General features: G+C 33.8%; 1 protein-coding gene across 6 annotated transcripts in view; it reads right to left on the bottom strand.

Annotated features, from left to right (window-relative positions):
• CPLANE1 (ciliogenesis and planar polarity effector complex subunit 1) overlaps positions 1-19,262 on the bottom strand; it is a 202,807-nt gene that overhangs the window by 168,415 nt on the left and 15,130 nt on the right. For all 6 annotated transcript variants that reach the window (XR_008995195.1, XR_008995199.1, XM_057495746.1 and 3 more), the window contains exons 3-16: positions 16,294-16,429; positions 16,064-16,183; positions 15,411-15,643; positions 14,524-14,630; positions 13,454-13,610; positions 12,926-13,029; positions 11,583-11,765; positions 9,482-9,731; positions 9,154-9,309; positions 8,211-8,980; positions 7,463-7,671; positions 7,194-7,274; positions 4,206-4,370; positions 2,874-3,047 (exon numbers count right to left, since the gene is read on the bottom strand). Coding sequence is in view for 4 of the 6 variants with exons in the window: in XM_057495746.1 (XP_057351729.1) it covers positions 2,874-3,047; positions 4,206-4,370; positions 7,194-7,274; positions 7,463-7,671; positions 8,211-8,980; positions 9,154-9,309; positions 9,482-9,731; positions 11,583-11,765; positions 12,926-13,029; positions 13,454-13,610; positions 14,524-14,630; positions 15,411-15,643; positions 16,064-16,183; positions 16,294-16,429 (2,845 nt within the window). In the remaining 2 variants the exon portion in view is untranslated. The remainder of the gene's footprint in view (positions 1-2,873; positions 3,048-4,205; positions 4,371-7,193; positions 7,275-7,462; positions 7,672-8,210; positions 8,981-9,153; positions 9,310-9,481; positions 9,732-11,582; positions 11,766-12,925; positions 13,030-13,453; positions 13,611-14,523; positions 14,631-15,410; positions 15,644-16,063; positions 16,184-16,293; positions 16,430-19,262) is intronic.

Raw genomic sequence — 19,262 nt, 5'->3', positions numbered from 1 at the left:
ATAGATGCTGAAAAAGCATTTGACAAAATTCAACATTCATTCACAATAAAAACTCTCAACCAAGTTGGTATAGTGGGCAAGTACCACAACATAATAAAGGCCATTTATGACACAGCCACAGCCAACAACATATTTAAAAGCAAAAAGCTGAAAGATTTTCCTGTAAGATCAGGAACAAGACAAGGGTGGCAACTCTCCCCACTTTTATTCAACATAGTATGGAGGTCCTACCCACAGCAATCAGACAACACAAAGAAATAAAAGGCATCCAGATTGTTAAGGAGATGTTAAATTGTCACTGTTTGTAGATGACATGATATTGTACATAAAAAAAATCTAAGGACTCCACCCCAAAACTACTAGAACTAATAACTGAATTCAACAAAGTTGCAGGATACAAAATCAATGCACAGAAATCTGTTCTGTTCCTATACACTGACAATGAACTAGCAGAAGGAGAAATCAGGACAACAATCCCATTCACAACTGCATCAAAAAGAATAAAATATCTAGGAATAAACCTAACCAAGGAGGTGAAAGTCCTATACCCTGAAAACTACAAGACACTCATGGGAGAAACTGAAGGCAACACCAATAAATGGAAATACATCCTGAAGTCATGTTTAGGAAAATTAATATTGTCAAAATGACAATCCTGCCTAAAGCAATCTACAGATTCAATGCAATCCCTATAAAAATACCAACAGCATTCTTCAAAGAACTAGAGCAAATAGCTCTAAAGTTCATATGGAATCACAAAAGATGACTAAGAGCCAAAGCAAACCTGAGAAGGAGGAATAAAGCTGGAGGAATTATGCTCCCCAACTTCAAGATCTACTACAAAGCCACAGTAATCAAGACAATTTGGTACTGGCACAAGAACAGATCCATAAATCAATGGAATAGAATAGATAGCCCAGATATAAACCCACACATGTATGGCCAATTAATATATGATAAGGGAGCCATGGATATACAATGGGGAAATGACTGTCTCTTCAACAACTGGTGTCAGCAAAACTGGACAGCTACATACAAGAGAATGAAACTGGATTATTGTCTAACCCCATACACAAAAGTAAACTCAAAAAGGATCAAAGACCTGAATATAAGGCATGAAACCATAAAACTCTTAGAAGAAAACATAGGTAATACTCTCTTGAATTTTTTCGAGAGCAACATGAGCATGAGCAACTTTTTCATGAACATATCTCCTTGGGCAAGGGAAACAAAAGCAAAAATTAACAAATGGGACTACACCAAATTTAAAAACTTCTGTACAGCAAAGGACACCATTAGTAGAACAAAAAGGCATCCAACAGTATGGGAAAATATCTTCATAAATGACATATCCGATAAGGGGTTGACATCCAAAATATATAAAGAGTTCACATGCCTCAACACCCAAAAAGCAAATTACCTGATTAAAAAATGAGCAGAGGATCTGAACAGACACTTCTCCAAAGAAGAAATTCAGATGGCCAACAGGCACATGAAAAGATGCTCCATACCACTAATTATCAGGGAAATGCAAATTAAAACCACAATGAGATATCACCTCACACCAGTTAGGATGGCCAACATCCAAAAGACAAGCAACAACAAATGCTTGTGAGGAAGTGGAGAAAGGTGAACCCTCTTACACTGCTGCTGGGAATGTAAATTAGTTCAACCATTTGGGAAAGCAGTATGGAGGTTCCCCAAAACACTAAAAAAAATAAATACCATATGACCCAGGAATTCCACTGTTAGGAATTTACCCTAAGAAATCAGGATCCCAGAGTCAAAACGACATATGCACCCCTATGCTTATCACAGCACTATTTACAATAAGCCAAGAAATGGAAGCGACCTAAGTGTCCATCAGTAGATGAATGGATAAAGATGTGGTACATATCCACAATGGAATATTACTCATCCTTAAGAAAACAAATCCTACCATTTGCAACAACATGGATGGAGCTAGAGGGTATTATGCTCAGTGAAATAAGCCAGGCGGAGATACACAAGTACCAAATGATTTCCCTCATTTGTGGAGTATAACAAGGGAGCAAAACTGAAGGAACAAAACAGCAGCAGACTCATAGACTCCAAGAAGGAACTAAAAGTTACCAAAGGGGAAAGGTGGAGGAGGGTTCATGGGACGGGAAGGAGAAGGGGATTGAGGGGTATTATGATTGGCACACATGGCGTCGGGGGGTGGTTACTGGGAAGACAGTGTAGCACAGGGAAGACAAGTAATGACTCTGTGGCATCTTACTACGCTGATGGACAGTGACTGCAATGGGGTCTCGGGGGGACTTGATAATATGCGTGAATGTAGTAACCACAATGTTTTTCATGTGAAACCTTCATAAGAGTGTATATTAATGAGATCTTAATAAAAAAAAAATTAGTGGAATGAATGACTGTCACAGAAATGTGTGGACATGTTTACCTACATGAAGGCAGGGAAGTTATCTAGCAAAGATTAGGTACATTTCCACTTTATTAATGAAATGAGTAAGTAGAACAAAGTAAACAACCCAAATAAAATTGTTAATTGCCCAAACAAAATTAAATTCCAAATTAGTATACTCAAAAATGTGTTAAATTTCTACATTTTTATATAAATGAAGGTTGCAGCCCGTTTACTTTAAAAATAGACTTTATAAGTATCAATTTGTCCTAAATTTATATGTAATAAATCCATATTCAATAAAAACAAATCAAAGCAATTACTGTCCTCAGATTTTATTTATTCAGTCAGTGAGTATCTCCTATGTTTCAGACACTAAGTTGGAACATTATTTCCACTAAATAATGATCACTATATAATATTATTTTAAACATTATGTGCAAAAACAAGGTGAGAAAGTTATTTACTATAATACCTGTTTTAAAGTGAAGAGGAGGAAGAACATTCACATTGTGAGGTGGTAATATGTAAAGCAGTTGATTGGCGAAGTAGGCGGCCATGAATCGAGCCATAGACTGGATAACCCTCACTGCTGCCTCAGGATGAACATTTCCAGTCATTCCAAACTCACAGTGAGACTTCTCGAGAACTAAGAAATACACCGAAGTAATAATATTTAAGTTCTCAACATCAAACAAGAAGAAAATTAAAACTTTTCCTGAGATGAGCACCTGTGGCCTGTACACTCTAACTTAAAATAGGTATCTACACTTCTTAAAGAGAACAAAAACAATTAGCAGATAATTGTGAGCACATTATACTTAAGAACTCTTGATGACTTTTAAGTTTCTAGTTTTATCTAAAAGCATGGAGGGATCTATAAAAAACAATCCAGCCATGATAGACTCACAATCTTAGCATTTCATTATTTTCCCTTCCACCTTTCCTTTCCATTTTTTTATCTTTGATGAAAGGAGGCAGGACTTACTAAAAAGATAATCTAGAAAGTACACCACTAAAGTGAATCATAATGCCTTTTTCTAGAGCATTAGATCTGGGAATTATGATATACTCCCATTAGCAAGAATGGCTCACTACTATTAGACTCTTTTGGGAGGTATGTGTAGGGTAGAGGGAGAAGGTGGTGGCAGGGAAGTAACATTAGAATCTCTGGGGTGATTCCTGGAGGGTGATAAAGATCTGTCTTCCTTAGTTATGCTAAGTAATCTGTAAAGACAAAGATCATGAGCAAACAGCAAAAGTCCTATAAATACTGTAGGATAGGAATGACAAAAATTTGAGATGTTTCAAAGTACCAATGTATTTTTAACTTTAATGTGAAGAAATAGTATGATTCTTCCAAACTTACAGTGACCAAATGATGAATACTGATTGAAGGCTAATAAAATTTTCTCAAGATCCCCTTTATATGAAAAAAAGTTTATTAATGATACCCTTGAGTGCCTACTATAGGAACAGTAGGCACTAGAGGAGTAGTAGGTGCTGAGGTATACAGTAACAAGATAGAAAGTCTATACACATATAGAACTTAATAGTTTTGAATATGTACCAAGTTACTTCTGGAAAAGAAAGATATTTTGCTATTGTTGAGGCCATAAACTCTATAAAAATTACTGTTAACTTAGTATTTAATAGTTTTTAACTATTTATTTGCAAATTTTTGAATGCCAGTTTATATTACTGAGCTTTGATTCTCAAATAGGGATGATACATGTTTGCAATTTCATATCTAAACCTATAAGTACAAATTACTAAGATTGAAAATACTTATTTTTTAAGAGCATACCTGAACAATCTTCATTTTCTTTTACAGGTAGGTGGGAGCATCTCAGTACTTCTCTTACTAGCTGATCACATAAGCCCTGAGCATCATTTAAATTATAGTTATAGAGGTGGCAGTATAAAAGAGAAAGATAAAAACGTGTCTGAAGAAAACATGTCCTTCTTCCTCCTTCAACAGAAAAGAATTAAGCTTACATTAAAAACATGTTAGCAAGGTGAATCTCTTGATCTTGGTGATAGGTAGACAGGAGAGTTCAGTTTATGAAAATTCATCAAGCTATACGCTCATGAACTTTTCTGTACCTGTTTCATATACTTCAATCAAACATTTTTTAGAAAATGTCAGCAATACTTTGCTGTTTTAAATTGATAGTTTTGAAAATTTTTATTTTCTTTCATCAGGCCCTAGGATGACTAAGATTTTACGCAAGAAAGCTGAAAATCCTCACCATATTAGCACTAAAACCCACTAATGACATCTATCTCAAGTACAGATGGCATAAAACAGTAGGAAACATGTTAAAAAAAAAAAAACTCAAACATATATATATATATACATATATAGATACATATATATATATGTATCTATATACACATACATATATATGTAAGTCAAAGAGACTTCCCAAAGGAAAAGAAATACTATCCAGTAAGATAGGAACCCCTGACTACTGCCTTGAAATATCTGCAAGGTGTTTAGGACTGAGCCTATTGACTGCCTGTCCTTTATCCATACTTCCTGAGTAAAAGAATTCCAATTTTATTTGGGGTTACAATGCATCCAGATCACAATTTCTTGTCAGATGTAGTCATGAGAAAATGTGATTAAGTTCTGAACCGAGAGATATTATTATGTAGACATCCAGAAAAGCCACTTAAAGAGAGTTAACTCAGCTAGGAGGTGCACCTTTCCTTGCCTTTTGTCTTTCTCTTTTCTGCTGTCTAGAATACTGATATGAAGGCTGGAGCTCCAGCATCCACATTTAGCTCATTAAATGGCCGTAAGACTGGAAGCAATGCACTAAGCATGATGGAGTAGAAAAACTAAGGAAGTGGAGAAAGGGAACCCTCCTACACAAGAGTACTGGAGAATAGAGGTCACTTTTGACAGCTATTTAAAAGATTTGACCATCTGGACTTGCGACTTGGTAGATCTGAAGAAACAAATATAATGTATGGGTCTTTTGAAGAGTCTACAGAAACACCATACCATTCTGACAATTTCTGGCTTTCTTTCATAAGAAAGAGAAATAATCTTCTTTCCTGTTGAAGCCATTGTTACTTTAGTCTCTATTACTAGAAGCCATTCCTAATGGATACAGTTGAAAATGAAATTAAATGAAAAGGTCTAGAGTGGAACTCATTTTTAAAAGTTTTCTTCACCAGAACTTCTCATCTCTTTAAATGCCACTCTTCTTTACCCAGCTGGACAATCCCCAAACCTGAGAAGTACATTAGATTTCTTTCTCCAGATCTATTAAGTCACAAGTCCAGTTGATTAAATCTTTTAAATAGCTGTCAAAAGTGACCTCTATTCTCCAGTACTCTCGATATTGTTTTGCGTTCAGGACCTCCTCAACTAAACTTCTTGCTTCTAGATAAAATCCACCTCTACACCACACTCCTACAAGTGACCATCCCACAGTGTACCAAAGTGATCTTTCCAAATGGCTTATATTCATTTGAAAATTTCTCTTTCCTACATAAAGTATCTTAACTGATCCAGCTATCTTCAGGATAAAATTTTAATCACTTGGCACTGCATACAGTATGTTCTTTTATCATCTGTTCTCTATCAACCTCTTACCTTAATTCTCACCAGCATATCCCCAATAATATATACATATATCACATGATCTAGTCTTATTAAACTCCTTGTAGTTTACCAAATGGCCAAGGTTTCTCGTGCCTTTTTGCTTTTAGAATGCTGTATCCTTTATTAAACCATTCCCAGTACTTTAATTGGCCAATTTCTAGCAATTTTAAATGTCAACTCATCCATGTTTTCCCCAGACTAATGCTTGCACTCAGCCTCAGGTTGTGTGAAGTGCTCTTCTGTGCTTGCCCAGCACCAACCATGCAACACAACAAGAGAAGTGCTAGTTGTTATCTCTCCTCCAGATCATGGGCAACTTAAGGGTAAATTGTTCATTTCAGTCATTCCCACTGCTTAATATACTACTAGACACATAGCAGGCCCTCTATAAATACTGGCTAGGTAGATGAATGAAGGAAACATACAAAGCCACAGCAGGCAGAAAAAAATTAATAACTGGCCAAACTTGACCACATAGTAGTTACAGTCAGGGCTGGCTGGCTCCAAAGTTTCCAGCTGAGAACCTCTGTCATTTTGGCCACAACCTTAGCCCTGAATCATAAAAGCTATCACCAGTTTCTAGAAGCCATACCTCTATATTTTCATCAAAAACTCCATGTAGCCCATGCTTAACCCAACAGTAAGTCTAACTCACAGGAAATTCTTAAAGTTGAATTACTTAAGGGCAGAAAGCCTTAGTTCTCTCTAACCTGTAAGAAGGTGGTAAAATATTTGACCCACAGTTTCTCATTTAGATACTTTCAGTCCCTCTGTATGACCACATTATTTTATTTAGGGTCTAAACCTCATTTTTTTTCTCCATCAATAATCAATCACAGGTTCTATCACTAACCAAGAAAAGGGCAGAAGGAACCTTATCTATAGATTAGGCTATAGATACAGAACATAGATATTCTATATAAATATAGAAAAAAATTAATGGTGCTACAAATTCTAAATCTAACTTAAAATAAGTACTAAGAATAAATTTAAGCAAGTAGTTCTGACAGTCAAGGTGCCTACAATATATATTCTATTTCAGCATTATAAAATTGTGAGCACTCAGAAATATCAAATTACTTTAATAATCATTAATACTTATAATACAATACTCTACAGCATGCTAAAATATATTCCAACCAATTTTATGGCAAATATTTTTTAACACTCCCCTACCTTTGTCTTGGATTTCTTGTAGAGCTTTCTTCCACAAATGAACAGATTTTTCATATGATCCTAACAGGAAATACTCCTCACCTACAAAGTTTTTAACCAACAATTAGTTAATGACATTACTTTATAAAAATTTACTTTGTTTTAAAATTCAGTAGATACACTCAGCCAGAAATTATTTTATAAAACAAATAATTGTAACCAATTAATAAAATGCCCAGTTAACTATATTGCTTATTCATGGAGTTAGAAATTGTTTAGAAGATACTGACCATTGGTGGATTTAAGTTCTAAGGTTTGGTTCAATTGAACTCCAGCAGTCTGTAAGCTAGCTTGTATATGACATAACAGGGACTGGACAGTAGATGCTTCATGAGTCATCTTTTCAGTTAACTGTCTATCACCTTCAGGAACTCTTCGGCCCAACTGCATTTGATACCATAAAGTTTTTTTGTACAATACTCTCCAGAGAACAATCAATCTGCACAAAAAATTAGGTAATCATCAGAACCAAATTCAGACTAGGAATAAGAATAAGTATAGCCTCTTTGACTTTTTTATTTTGCCTGTATTCTTCACTGATATAAAATAACATATATACAAACTGATCAGATTTAAATATAGCACAAAGTCCACTGATCAAAAAAATTCATAATATATTTTTTAAATCTTCACAAATATTTTATGTAGCCATGGTCATTTTTCTATAGTGTTTACCTAATCCAAAATCTTCTAAAAGTATGATGGTTGCCCAGGACTAATAAATTATGTATGCTGAATATTTGGCATAATCCTAAAATATTTTTAAATGATGTAAACTCTATAATGCTGAGTGCAAATGGTGATAAAAACATTCTGAAATTAGTGCTGATAGTTTCTACAACCTTCTGACTATACTAAAAATCACTGAAATATTCACTTTATAATGGTGAATTTTACAGTATGGGAACTGTATTTGATTTTTTTAAAAAGGAAAAAATCTATAATGCTGATGGTATCCTAACATCAAAGCAATTATACCTGTGTCCTGGCTGTTGAACAAGATTTACTGCTTGAGGATGAATCATGAAAGATGAGTTCCAAGAAGAGTCTTCCTGAGAACCACTATCTTGAAACATTTGAAAAATGGGTATCACCAATGAGTCTTGATTTGCTGTTCTACTTCCATCAACTGATGCAGAAATAACTTCAGGCTGAAGATTGTATATGTCATTTAAATTATCAGCTACCATTCTGAGTAAATGAAAACAGGCTAAAAGCTTCTCTGAGAATAACTGACCCTGTTGTTGCTGAGTCAGCAAAAGCTTTATTGTATTTGATGTCAGCTTTACCAAATGTCCCATATCTTGTTTGTATCCCATATCCCAATACTGAATTGATAAACACTGATGAAAAAGTTGAAAGATACAAAGTACCCATGTATTATATCTTGGGCTTTTGATTAAAAAAGGATCAAGTTTGGGAAAGGGACATTTTATAAACTGAAGAATGTAGAAAAAATGAGTGATACAAACCACTGTGTAATTTAACATTGAACTTCTTTCTGTTACTTTTTTTGAAATTCCTATAGTCCATGCTGCAAGGAGATTTTTCTGGACATAATCCAGTTCTGTAATAGTTCTATCTGTCTCCTCGGTATTATCCTTTGCATGTATTGTATCAAACATGGAAGCAAATTCCAATTTTCCCTCTGTAGCACTACTAAACAATTGATCATTTTTTTGGTTCCAAAAAGAGAGTAAGTTGTTTGAAAAGTGTTTTCCTTCATTAGTTTCTTCTGCTTCAAAATCCTAAAACATGAGTGAAAAAAATTATAATTAATATTATTTAATACTTTACAAGTAGAATTACTTTGGTCTTCTCAAATGTTTCATCCCTGTAACAAGAAAAAAACAAAATATGTCTCTTGGAATAAGGTCAATATGTAACTATTTAAAGTAAATAAAACACTGCTACTAAATACCTGAAAGTCTACTATTTTTCCATTTAACTTCATTGTTTCTTCTGACTGCAAGAACCTGGGGACAGTAGAATCAGTTGAACTTTGATTTCCTTGGTGTTTTAACAGACTAGACCTTAGAGAATCCAGTGACTGCAAGTTCAATCCTTTGTATTTTGGCTACAGAATAAAAGATAAAAGATTTCTAAGAGCAAAATTTTATGCAAAATTCCATTACAAGCAACTAAAAATGGAAAACTGTATGCAATCCAAGGACATTACTGTCAGTACAGTCTTAAATTTGAAAAGACTAAAAAGCCAACTTTTCTAATAATATCAAAAAGTACTATACCTTAGACAATATCACACTTTGGTATATTTTCTCAAGCCTCTGGGTTGAATCAAGTAGCAGGGATCTCATGAATACTAAAGGAGACAGGTTATCAAGCAATCGAAGGGTTGTGATCATGTATCCATCAGAAATAATGAGGTAGGGTAACCGTGAGTGTGCTTTTATAGAAAATCTTTGTCTCATAGGATCTCTATCAGAAGCTGATGAATCTACAGGATTATTTGAATCTTGCAATGTAAACTGCTGTGGTCTAGCAAACAAACATCAAAATTCAAGAATTAGTAAAAGAAAAATTTTAAAGGAAACAATCATATTATTCCAAAGAAAAAGCAAAACAACTAAGAGTTACAGAATGAGGAAAAAGCAAGCAAATTAAACACAAAAATGTTAAAGGTGAACATAAGTGACTAATACATGGATTTACGTGTTTTAAATTTTCTCTGAATTGTGGTATTTACTCTATTTCATTTTTGATCTGGCTTTATATACACTATTTCAAAAAAGAATTAAGGCAGTTCATTTTTACTATTAAAGAGTTAAATAGTTAACTTTCCTTCTTACCATATATTTAAATATAAGACTATAATTAATGAGCTGTGAGTACACTTGTTATTAAGAAGAAGAAACTAAGACATTTGAAAGGATGGTAGTGAGTAAAATTATATCATCTTAAGATTAAATTTGACCAAGTTTACAAATAAATGTACTTATTTATTGTTATGGTGGTATACCTGATTCTGATTATTTAATATCATTGCTTACTAACTTTGGGGCTTTATAAAGGGGACAAATAATCAAAATGTATTATAATTTTTTTCTGGTTAGGAAATTATTTAAATATAGATTTTATTAGCCAAATGGTCAACAATAAGAGACTGGTTAACATATATATATTATCTATCTTTCCATGAAGTCATTTTTGAGTGGTTCTATAGAATGTATACACCACAGAAATCCATAGAACCACTCAAAAATGACTTCCTGGAAAGATATATAAGATATATTGGTAAATCAAAAAAGCAAAATAGTAAACAGTATATATCATATAAATTATTTTGTTTTAAAAAAGAAGCTAATACTGTAGTGATTACAAATGTTATACATACTTTTAATTTAGATGACACACTAAAATGTTAATAATTGTTATCTCTAAGGAATAGGATTATACGAGTCTTTCTACATAACTCAGTTTTTGATTTTTTAAAATAATGAATATGTATTACTTTTGTTATTAGAAAAAGCAATCTATTTTGAAAAGTTCAAAATGTTTACTTTAAAGGAAATTCATGTCAATTATGAATCAGACTCTAAGAAAGAAGGAAAAAATACTTTCATGCAGAAAGTGACAAATTTTTCCATTACAATTTTCTACTGCTAAAAATTATACATCACTTTTTGCTAAATATTATCAAGGACACACCCCTCATTTCCTTTGTGTAAATATTTACTGAGCTCTTACTTTATGTCAGAACTGTGCTAAGTGATATATAATTATTATTATCTTACTTTTTTCCCACAGCCCTAAGAGACAATTATTGTCTTCATTTCACAGTAAAAAAAATAAAAGCTTAAAAAATAACTTACATAAAGTCACACAACTAATAAGTAAAAGAACCAAGATTTCAATCTTTTCTGTCTGACTCCAAAGACAAACTGCTATCTCATCTCACAGTTAAAAATTAAAATATGGCCAAATTCTAAAGTTTTCTATTCATGCACAACTTTTTCCCTTTGGGAAAAAAAGTAGATAAATCCAAGTTAATTTTGTGTTATTAATTTAGTTAAGTGCTCTTCTTTTAAAACAAGGATATTTCACATTTTTATGAGCCTTTATAGCAAAGAAGATCAACTTTTTAGTGCTACTGAACATTTAAATAACTTATACTTACATAGTCAAATGTAAAATTTTCACCAGGATTAAGCCACAAAAAGAAACAGAAGAAAACTATAAGTAAGAAGCAGGTATTGAGATGACAGACTCAAAGAAAGAATAAGACAATTTGAAAGATGAAATTATTTTTAAAAAACCACACACATAGTGAAGTAATACCAAGAGAGAAAATATTTCTGTAAACAAATTTAAACAACTCAAATGTCTCACCTATATGTTATTAGTGGGTGAAGAGGAATAAATTCTGCTGGCCCAAATTCTATAGAGCAACCAAATGTAATCAATGTTAGCAATACACCTTGGCATGTCAATAAAACCAGGGAGCCACGCTTTAACACACAAGCCAGAAAAAGACTATCATGAGTCCAGCTGATATCACCCACCCAGTAGGACCTAGAAAAAGCAAGATAATAAATACATTTAGAAAGGACTTCTACAATGTCTCTGACAATACAATGGTCAAACAGAGTAAGACATTTCAAAAAATAAGGGCAAAAGAATGAATGAATAGTAGGCAATTTTGACACATACTTTTTTGTGTATTTCACCTCCCAGAAGAAAAGGTAAAAAAGGGGTTCGCTCAAACACTTACTTGATACAACATACCAATTAGAAATTTAGATTCATAAGCAAACCGTAAGATGAAAATACTGCCTAAAAGAGTTAAGCTAAAAGCTAAAATCATTCCCATTTTAATTAGAACTTTTAATCCTATTGGTGTCCACAAATAAAATCTGAGAGATTTAAAGATGAATATCATGCCTTTCCTTTCTGCAGCCTGCTAGAGTTCCACTCAGCAGCAGACCCCTTTTTCCCAAAACTGTAGTCACTACTCTCAATTATCTAGTAATAATTAACGTTTTATAGGGACAAAAGGTAGCTCCTCCTCATGTGTGATGAGCACCATTAAGTCAGAGACTATCGAACTGAGACCAGTAATACTTATAGAAAGGAACTTTGGGGAAGGGAAAGAAAATGAAGAGGCAAGGCTGGATGGACTTGAAAACTCTGGAAATTCAGAGAACAGTATAGAGAAGTGCTCAGAAAAGGAAATTAGAAGGTCCAAGAGGAATTATTCCTATTCTATAACCCCACATAGGTCCTGGTGGTAGCTCATGTGCCTTCCAGAATCACCACTTATGTTACTATTGACCCATCTGCAGAGAATGCCAACTTTGTTCAAAAGGTCTCAGCCTCCCTGAGTAGGTAATGGTCTTCCCAATGCAGGTTTTTTCATTTCAGCCTCTCTTTAAGCCCAATTATTTTTCCACCCAGTCACAATTCCACTCCTCCCGAGAAAACATAGAAATATATACAAGAGAAAGGAAAACATGTTCATTTATCTTCCATCCTACCAGACCCTTCTTTGAAGTAATTAAGGCTTCCTTACATAAATCAATTTTTAGAATCTGTCAAGCACAATGCTGAAAGTAAGTTGTATTATCTCTCTAAATACCTATTTAGATACCTATTGAATTACCAGAGCCTTATACTTATTGAACAATTGGAAAAGAAAAGAAAAACACTATTTAGAATTAAAAAAGAGTTCTTACCTGATAAGTGTAGCTGGAACGAAAGGATTCTTATTACTACATCCTTTAAGGCTACCACAGAGAGTAACAAAATTCCGTGTGTTAATTAGTAATATCTGAGTTGCCTATAAAGAAAAAAAAAAGGACAATAAAACCATTAAACTTGTTTTAGTTGGATCATTATAATTCAGGAGACCTAGAGATCTATTATTAGATTAGATTAAAGATAAACTATCTAAGGAGTCTTTCCTAACAGCAAGGCAATACTGACCACCTAAAACTCATCTCTGTTTTACACTACATTTTAAGAACATCAGTTAGTACCTTGTCCTTCTTTCTTCCATTTCCCTTACCCTCTATTTTCACTTCTGAAGGCCAAGTTCTTTAAATTATGGCAGCTAATTTAAATAACTACCCATCCACAATGTTAAGGTGGATCAGAAAACACCAATTTAAAAAACATAATGTCGTATCAGGGGGAAAAAAATCTCAAAAGTGGACTAAACACTCTCTTCTAGGTTACTTCTGAGACAGATTACATTTACTGACCTTTGGGTCTTTCTGATTAAGAGTCACTGCCAAGGTAAGGCCATCTCGTGAAAAGGCAGAAATCAGAGCTCCTCTTGATTTTATGGACTCACATTTAGGAATTAGACTGCACAGAAGGCAGTCCTGTTGTGCCCAATGAACATGGTATTGCAGTGATCTAAGAAAGTAATGAAATAATTGGAAACATGAAGTAATATAACTTTTAAATTATTATATAGTTCATTACAAAAAATTAAAAGGCCCAACTAAGTTCTTACATGTGTACATATATTAGAGGGCCTCTTAGCAACTGTTCAGAAGTTTCATCCAGGGCACAAAAGAACAGTTGCCAGTTCAACAAGCTCAATAAAATTTTGTTAGTAATGGCATGTTCTTTAGCAAACCCCAAATATATCTGCTTTCATGAAAGGTTTAGATACACATATTTCTACATTACTACAAACATTTTTACAGGTAAACACATAGAGAAGAGGGGATTTTTAGAATAGTGGCAATGTCCTGTATTTGATATGAGGATGGTTTCACACATGTATATTTATCAAAGCCCATCTAGTTGTACATTTAAGATTTGTTCTTTTACTTTATTACATCTTAATAAAATAGCACAAAAACTATAAAGAAAATAAACAGAAAACAAAAAAAATCACACTATTTTACTAAATCTTAAGCATTATGTTCTTTTAATGCATTCTTTTTATTGGGTTTTTTAGAATAAAACTATTTTTAATTTAAAAAAAAACACTTGAAAATTTTAAATGTACAACTGTAAATTCAAGTAAGTTATGTCTCTTCTAAAATTCAACCGAATTGCTTTCCAAAATAGTTTATTTTCTTAATCTTAAAATAAGTAAGACTATAGACTGACTTACCTTTTACATATTCTCAATTCCAAGGAGAGAAATAAAACTTTCTAGAGTACACATTTAAAAATGAAAACTAAAGAAACAGCAATACTTATAGGAAGTCTCAGAAATTGAAATTAACATTTCACTTATTAACCTTATTATGTTATTTATGGGGCAAAAGATAATAACATTTTAAAAAGGATAGAAAGGAAACATTAAACTCACCTTCTAGGTATACATACATTCTCATGCCACCGAATTGCTAGAAATGCTAACTTCAGGAATTCCCCAGAATAAAAGGTAAATGAGCACAAGCAGCAGTCTCCAAATAACTGTGGGTAAATTTAATATATAGTATATAGTTACTCTGAAAATAGATCAACACATATAAAACATATATTTATATTTCTCACCACAAATAATAAATGAAACATATAGAGATCCTGCTTGTATTTTTATTATTAACCTCAAAACTAAGTAATTTATTTCCAAGCCAGTCATGTCCCAAATGGGAAATCAAGGTGTGGCTTATTCTCTTAAAACACTGTCATTTACTGTCACTATAACTGGAAATATTCTTACATATTTATTTTTCTTTTCTTTTGTAGTTATATATTACTTATATTAGGGTATTGCCCATGGGGGTGAGAGTAGGTAGAGGAAAATAATAAAACTTAAAATGTAATTTCTAACAATAGTGGATTGGGTAATAAAATGTTGATCCATACATATAAAGAGTACTGTGCAGCTATTTAACATTTTGCATAGTTAATGTGTGATTTTCTGTAAATTAAATGGCTTACTTAATATCACCAGTTTTAGCTTTCTAAATTAAAAAACTCGTTATATTTTAAAACTAGGGAAAAATAAAACTAGGGAGAGAGAGGAAGCTCTAAGTTCAAACAATTTTTAGCAAACATTTTTAAAAATGTGACCAAGAAATATAAAAATATCTTTTCCACAATAATTTCACAATTACTATGACAAGTAATGATGACTAGAGATGCAGTATGTCATTACATACTCTGACCAATAGTTTCACAAATGATATCTGGTCTTAAGAGTCTGAGATCTCAAATTTCCATAAAACTCTGTTTGATTTAGATTCTTACCTCATTTTTTATAAAAACAGCATGCACTACAGCTTCTTTATCTTCAGTGGAAGGCAAATAAACTGCTTCTTCAGGCATGATCTGGGACCACTGGCCCACTAATGAACGGCTTTTAGAACATAAGATATTCTTGAATTCCAAATATTCCCAAAGAAATATACATCCAGAAGTAGCTAAAAGCAGAATTCTTTTCCCATTTCCAGATACATACAAGTATAGCCTTAAAGAGCTTGCTTTTAAAAAAAAAAAAAAGAAAGAAAAAGCAATTAAACCCCTGAAGTCTGAAGTCCCCCCAGAAAGTTCATAATTAATCTATTCTGACAAAATGAAACCTAAATGATGTTTCCATTCGGTATGAAAACACTAAGGCACTAATAATAAATTAAAAGCTCAAATAGTGTAATATTTATTACATACTTATTACATGATATTAGGAACACGTTATCACAGATATATTAGGCATGGCAGACTTTTCTTCAAGATGAATTGATCACAAATAAACACCAAAAAAAATGCATACATATATAAGGAAATATATAATATTTATATACACACACACACATACAGATGTATTTTTAAAATAGTAATAGGAAATGCCTTCTCCTCTTTACCTATTTATCAAGTTAAGCCAATTTAAATTTAGAAATTCCCACCTACTGCAGCTTTAATCATCTCCTTAGGCTTTTCAGTTGCCTGTATAGTTTTCAAACAATCTTGATCTTTGTTCCAAAGGAAAAGCTCCCCTGTTGTGAGTACACCAGCCAGCCAGGCATCTGTTTCCAAAAAGGAAAAACAATACATAATATAGTATTTCCCTTAATATTACCCCAAATTATTTAAAAATACAGCTAATCTAGCTTTTTGAAATGTCATTCTACTTAACCATTACTGGATGTTGTTAAGACAATAACATCCTTCAACAAAGGCTGCAGGCTTGGAATTTTCTTCTTCGTCCTTCCTGATAGCAAATTGATTTCATTTATGAATTTGTCATCCAAAAGAAAAACAGCTTCATTTTCCTAAGAGAAAAAACATATGAGAAACATGTTATAGACTTACCTAAGTAAATTATTCCAGAAAGGAAGACAAAGTGACATTTAAGAAAGACTACACATTTGTACTACAAATCATAAAATGAACAGTAAGGTTGACTTGGAAACCTGAAGATGTTTCATTCTATCTCAGAATAAGTTTTCTTAGAATTACTAAGTAAGATGACCTAATAGTTGCATTTAGATTTCTTTGAAGTTTAAAATTATAGGAGTGTCTTCCATTTCTGCTACCCAAAACTGGGTGTCTACTGTTCAATTTCATCAATTTGAACAGTAGTACAGGCAAGTTTTCAAATTATTTACTTACATTAAAATAGATGCGGCTTCTAAAATTTAGAGGCCCAGGCTCTGATCAATTATTACCTAGAAAAAATTAGCTTTATCCAGAAAAATGAATTAACTTTGTTTTCATATAGACTAAGGGCAGTGGCTTTCCACGTCCCACCTAACCAGCATCTTCAACAACACCTGAGACACTGTCAGAAATGCAGATTATCCAACCCCAGCCCAGAGTCAGAGACTCTGAGGGGGAGCCCAGCACTTGTTAAAAAGATCTCCAGATGATTCTCAACCATGGTACATTTCGAGAGACACAGTTCTAAGTTAATTAATGGTATAGTTTCTCACAGAAAATGATGCTAAACACCAAATTTTTTAATTTTCATAATTATTACAAATTCTAAGATTCTGTAGGTTTGCTCACTTTCCTTAAAGTAAAGAATCTATTCCATATATTGTGAATAGAGTTCCTGGATTGTTAATGGATTGTGGCCCATATTTATTCCAGTTCTAAAGGTACTTAATTGCACTCATGAAAACCATAATGGGAGGAGACATTATACTGTTTATTGATCAAAAGATTAACTATTCCCTTTTGATATATACCATTTCAACTTTCTTAAACACAATATGAAAACAACTATTTTTGAAACTAAAAAATTTCTTCTAGACAAACCATTTAACTTTCTGGAAAAGCTAATTTGCTTACTATAATAAAAACAAAACACAAATTGGATTAAAGATGGCAGTGTGAGAGGAGAGACAGAGGCTTCCTCCTAAAACTGGATACAATTAGAAAATACAGTTGGCGCAACTAATCCTGAGAGAGCAACAGGAGAGAGGATGGCGTCAGACTGCACACACCTGGAGAAAAGAGCAGACCTCATCAAATGGGGTAACATACCAGAGCTGAGGCTCCATGAGACCCGAGCCCTTCCCCCACCCCAGCTCACCCACGGTAAGAAGAGAAATGGAACACGGAGGGAGTGGAAGGCTTGGGACTGCTGAATACCTAGCTCCAGAGATCTGCGCTGGGAGCACAAACCTACATTTCATGGTGCATTCATGAGACTCACATGACTACCAGGTTGGAAAGTTAATACAGGCAGAGTTCCTGGGGAGACAGGGATTCTGGCTGCTTGTAGAAAGCAGGGATCCACATCCGGCTGCTCTGCAACAAAAACTGATGCCTGTGTGCCCGGCCCACTGGCTCAGGCAGTGGAGACAGGCACAGTAGCCGGGAGGCAGGTAACAGCTCGTTCCTCCCCCCAGGCACCAGTACTGCTCCCCTGAGACCCCTGGCATTCCTTCAGGGCTGAGCATCTCCAGAATAGAGCTTCTGGACACTAGAGGATGCCATACACAAACATGAAATGCCAAAGGAATCTTGTCCAGAGTAAAATTATTAATACAACTCCCAAGAAAGATTTAAATGATATGGACATCAGGACTCTTCCTGAAAGGGAGTTCAAAATAAAAATCATCAACATTCTAATGGAGGTATGGAAAGACATCCAAGAACTCAGGAATGAATTCAGGTCGGAGATCCAATCATTGAAGAGCACGATGGAAGGTATAAAAGCAGGTTGGATTCAGTGGAGGAGATAATAAATAAAATAGAAACTAGAGAAGAGGAATACAAAGAAGCTGAGGCACAGAGAGAAAAAAGGATCTCTAAGAATAAAAGAATATTGAGAGAACTATGTGACCAATCCAAGTGGAACAATATTCGCATTATAGGGATACCAGAAGAAGAAGAGATAGAGAAAGGGATAGAAAGTGTCCTTGAGGAGGTAGTTGCTGAAAACTTCCCCAATCTGGGGAAGGAGATAGTCTCTCAGGCCATGGAGATCCACAGATCTCCCAACACAAGGGACCCAAGGAAGACAACACCAAGACACATAGTAATTAAAATGGGAAAGATCAAGGATAAGGACAGACTGTTAAAAGCAGCCAGAGACAGAAATAAGATCACATACAAAGGAAAGCTCATCAGGCTAACATCAAACTTCTCAGTAGAAACCTTACAGGCCAGAAGGGACTGGCATGATGTATTTAATGCCATAAAGCAGAAGGGCCTGGAACCAAGATTAGTTTATCTGGCAAGATTATCATTTAAATTTGAAAGAGGGATTAAACAATTTCCAGATAAGCAAAAGCTGAGAGAATTTACCTCCCACAAACGATCTCTACAGTCTATTTTGGAGGGACTGCTATAGATGGAAGTGTTCCTAAGGTTGAAAAGCTGTCACCAGAGGTAATAAAACCACAGTAAATAAAGTAGAACAGCTAATAATGAAGCAAATGCAAAATTAAATTAACTATCCCCAAAGTCAATCAAGGATAGACAAAAAGTACAGAATTTGGTACCTAATATATAAAGAATGAAGGAGGAAGAAAAAGGAGGAGAAACAGAAAAGAACCTTTAGATTGTGTTTGTAACAGCATACTAAGGGAGTTAAGTTAGTCTCTCAGATAGTAAGAAAAGTAACCTGGAACCTTTGGTAACCACAAATCTAAA

Source organism: Manis pentadactyla, chromosome 2, assembly GCF_030020395.1.
Source record: "Manis pentadactyla isolate mManPen7 chromosome 2, mManPen7.hap1, whole genome shotgun sequence".
Lineage (NCBI taxonomy): Eukaryota > Metazoa > Chordata > Mammalia > Pholidota > Manidae > Manis > Manis pentadactyla.
The sequence above is the reverse complement of the archived record's forward strand: the minus strand, read 5'-3'. Positions and strand labels throughout refer to the sequence as shown.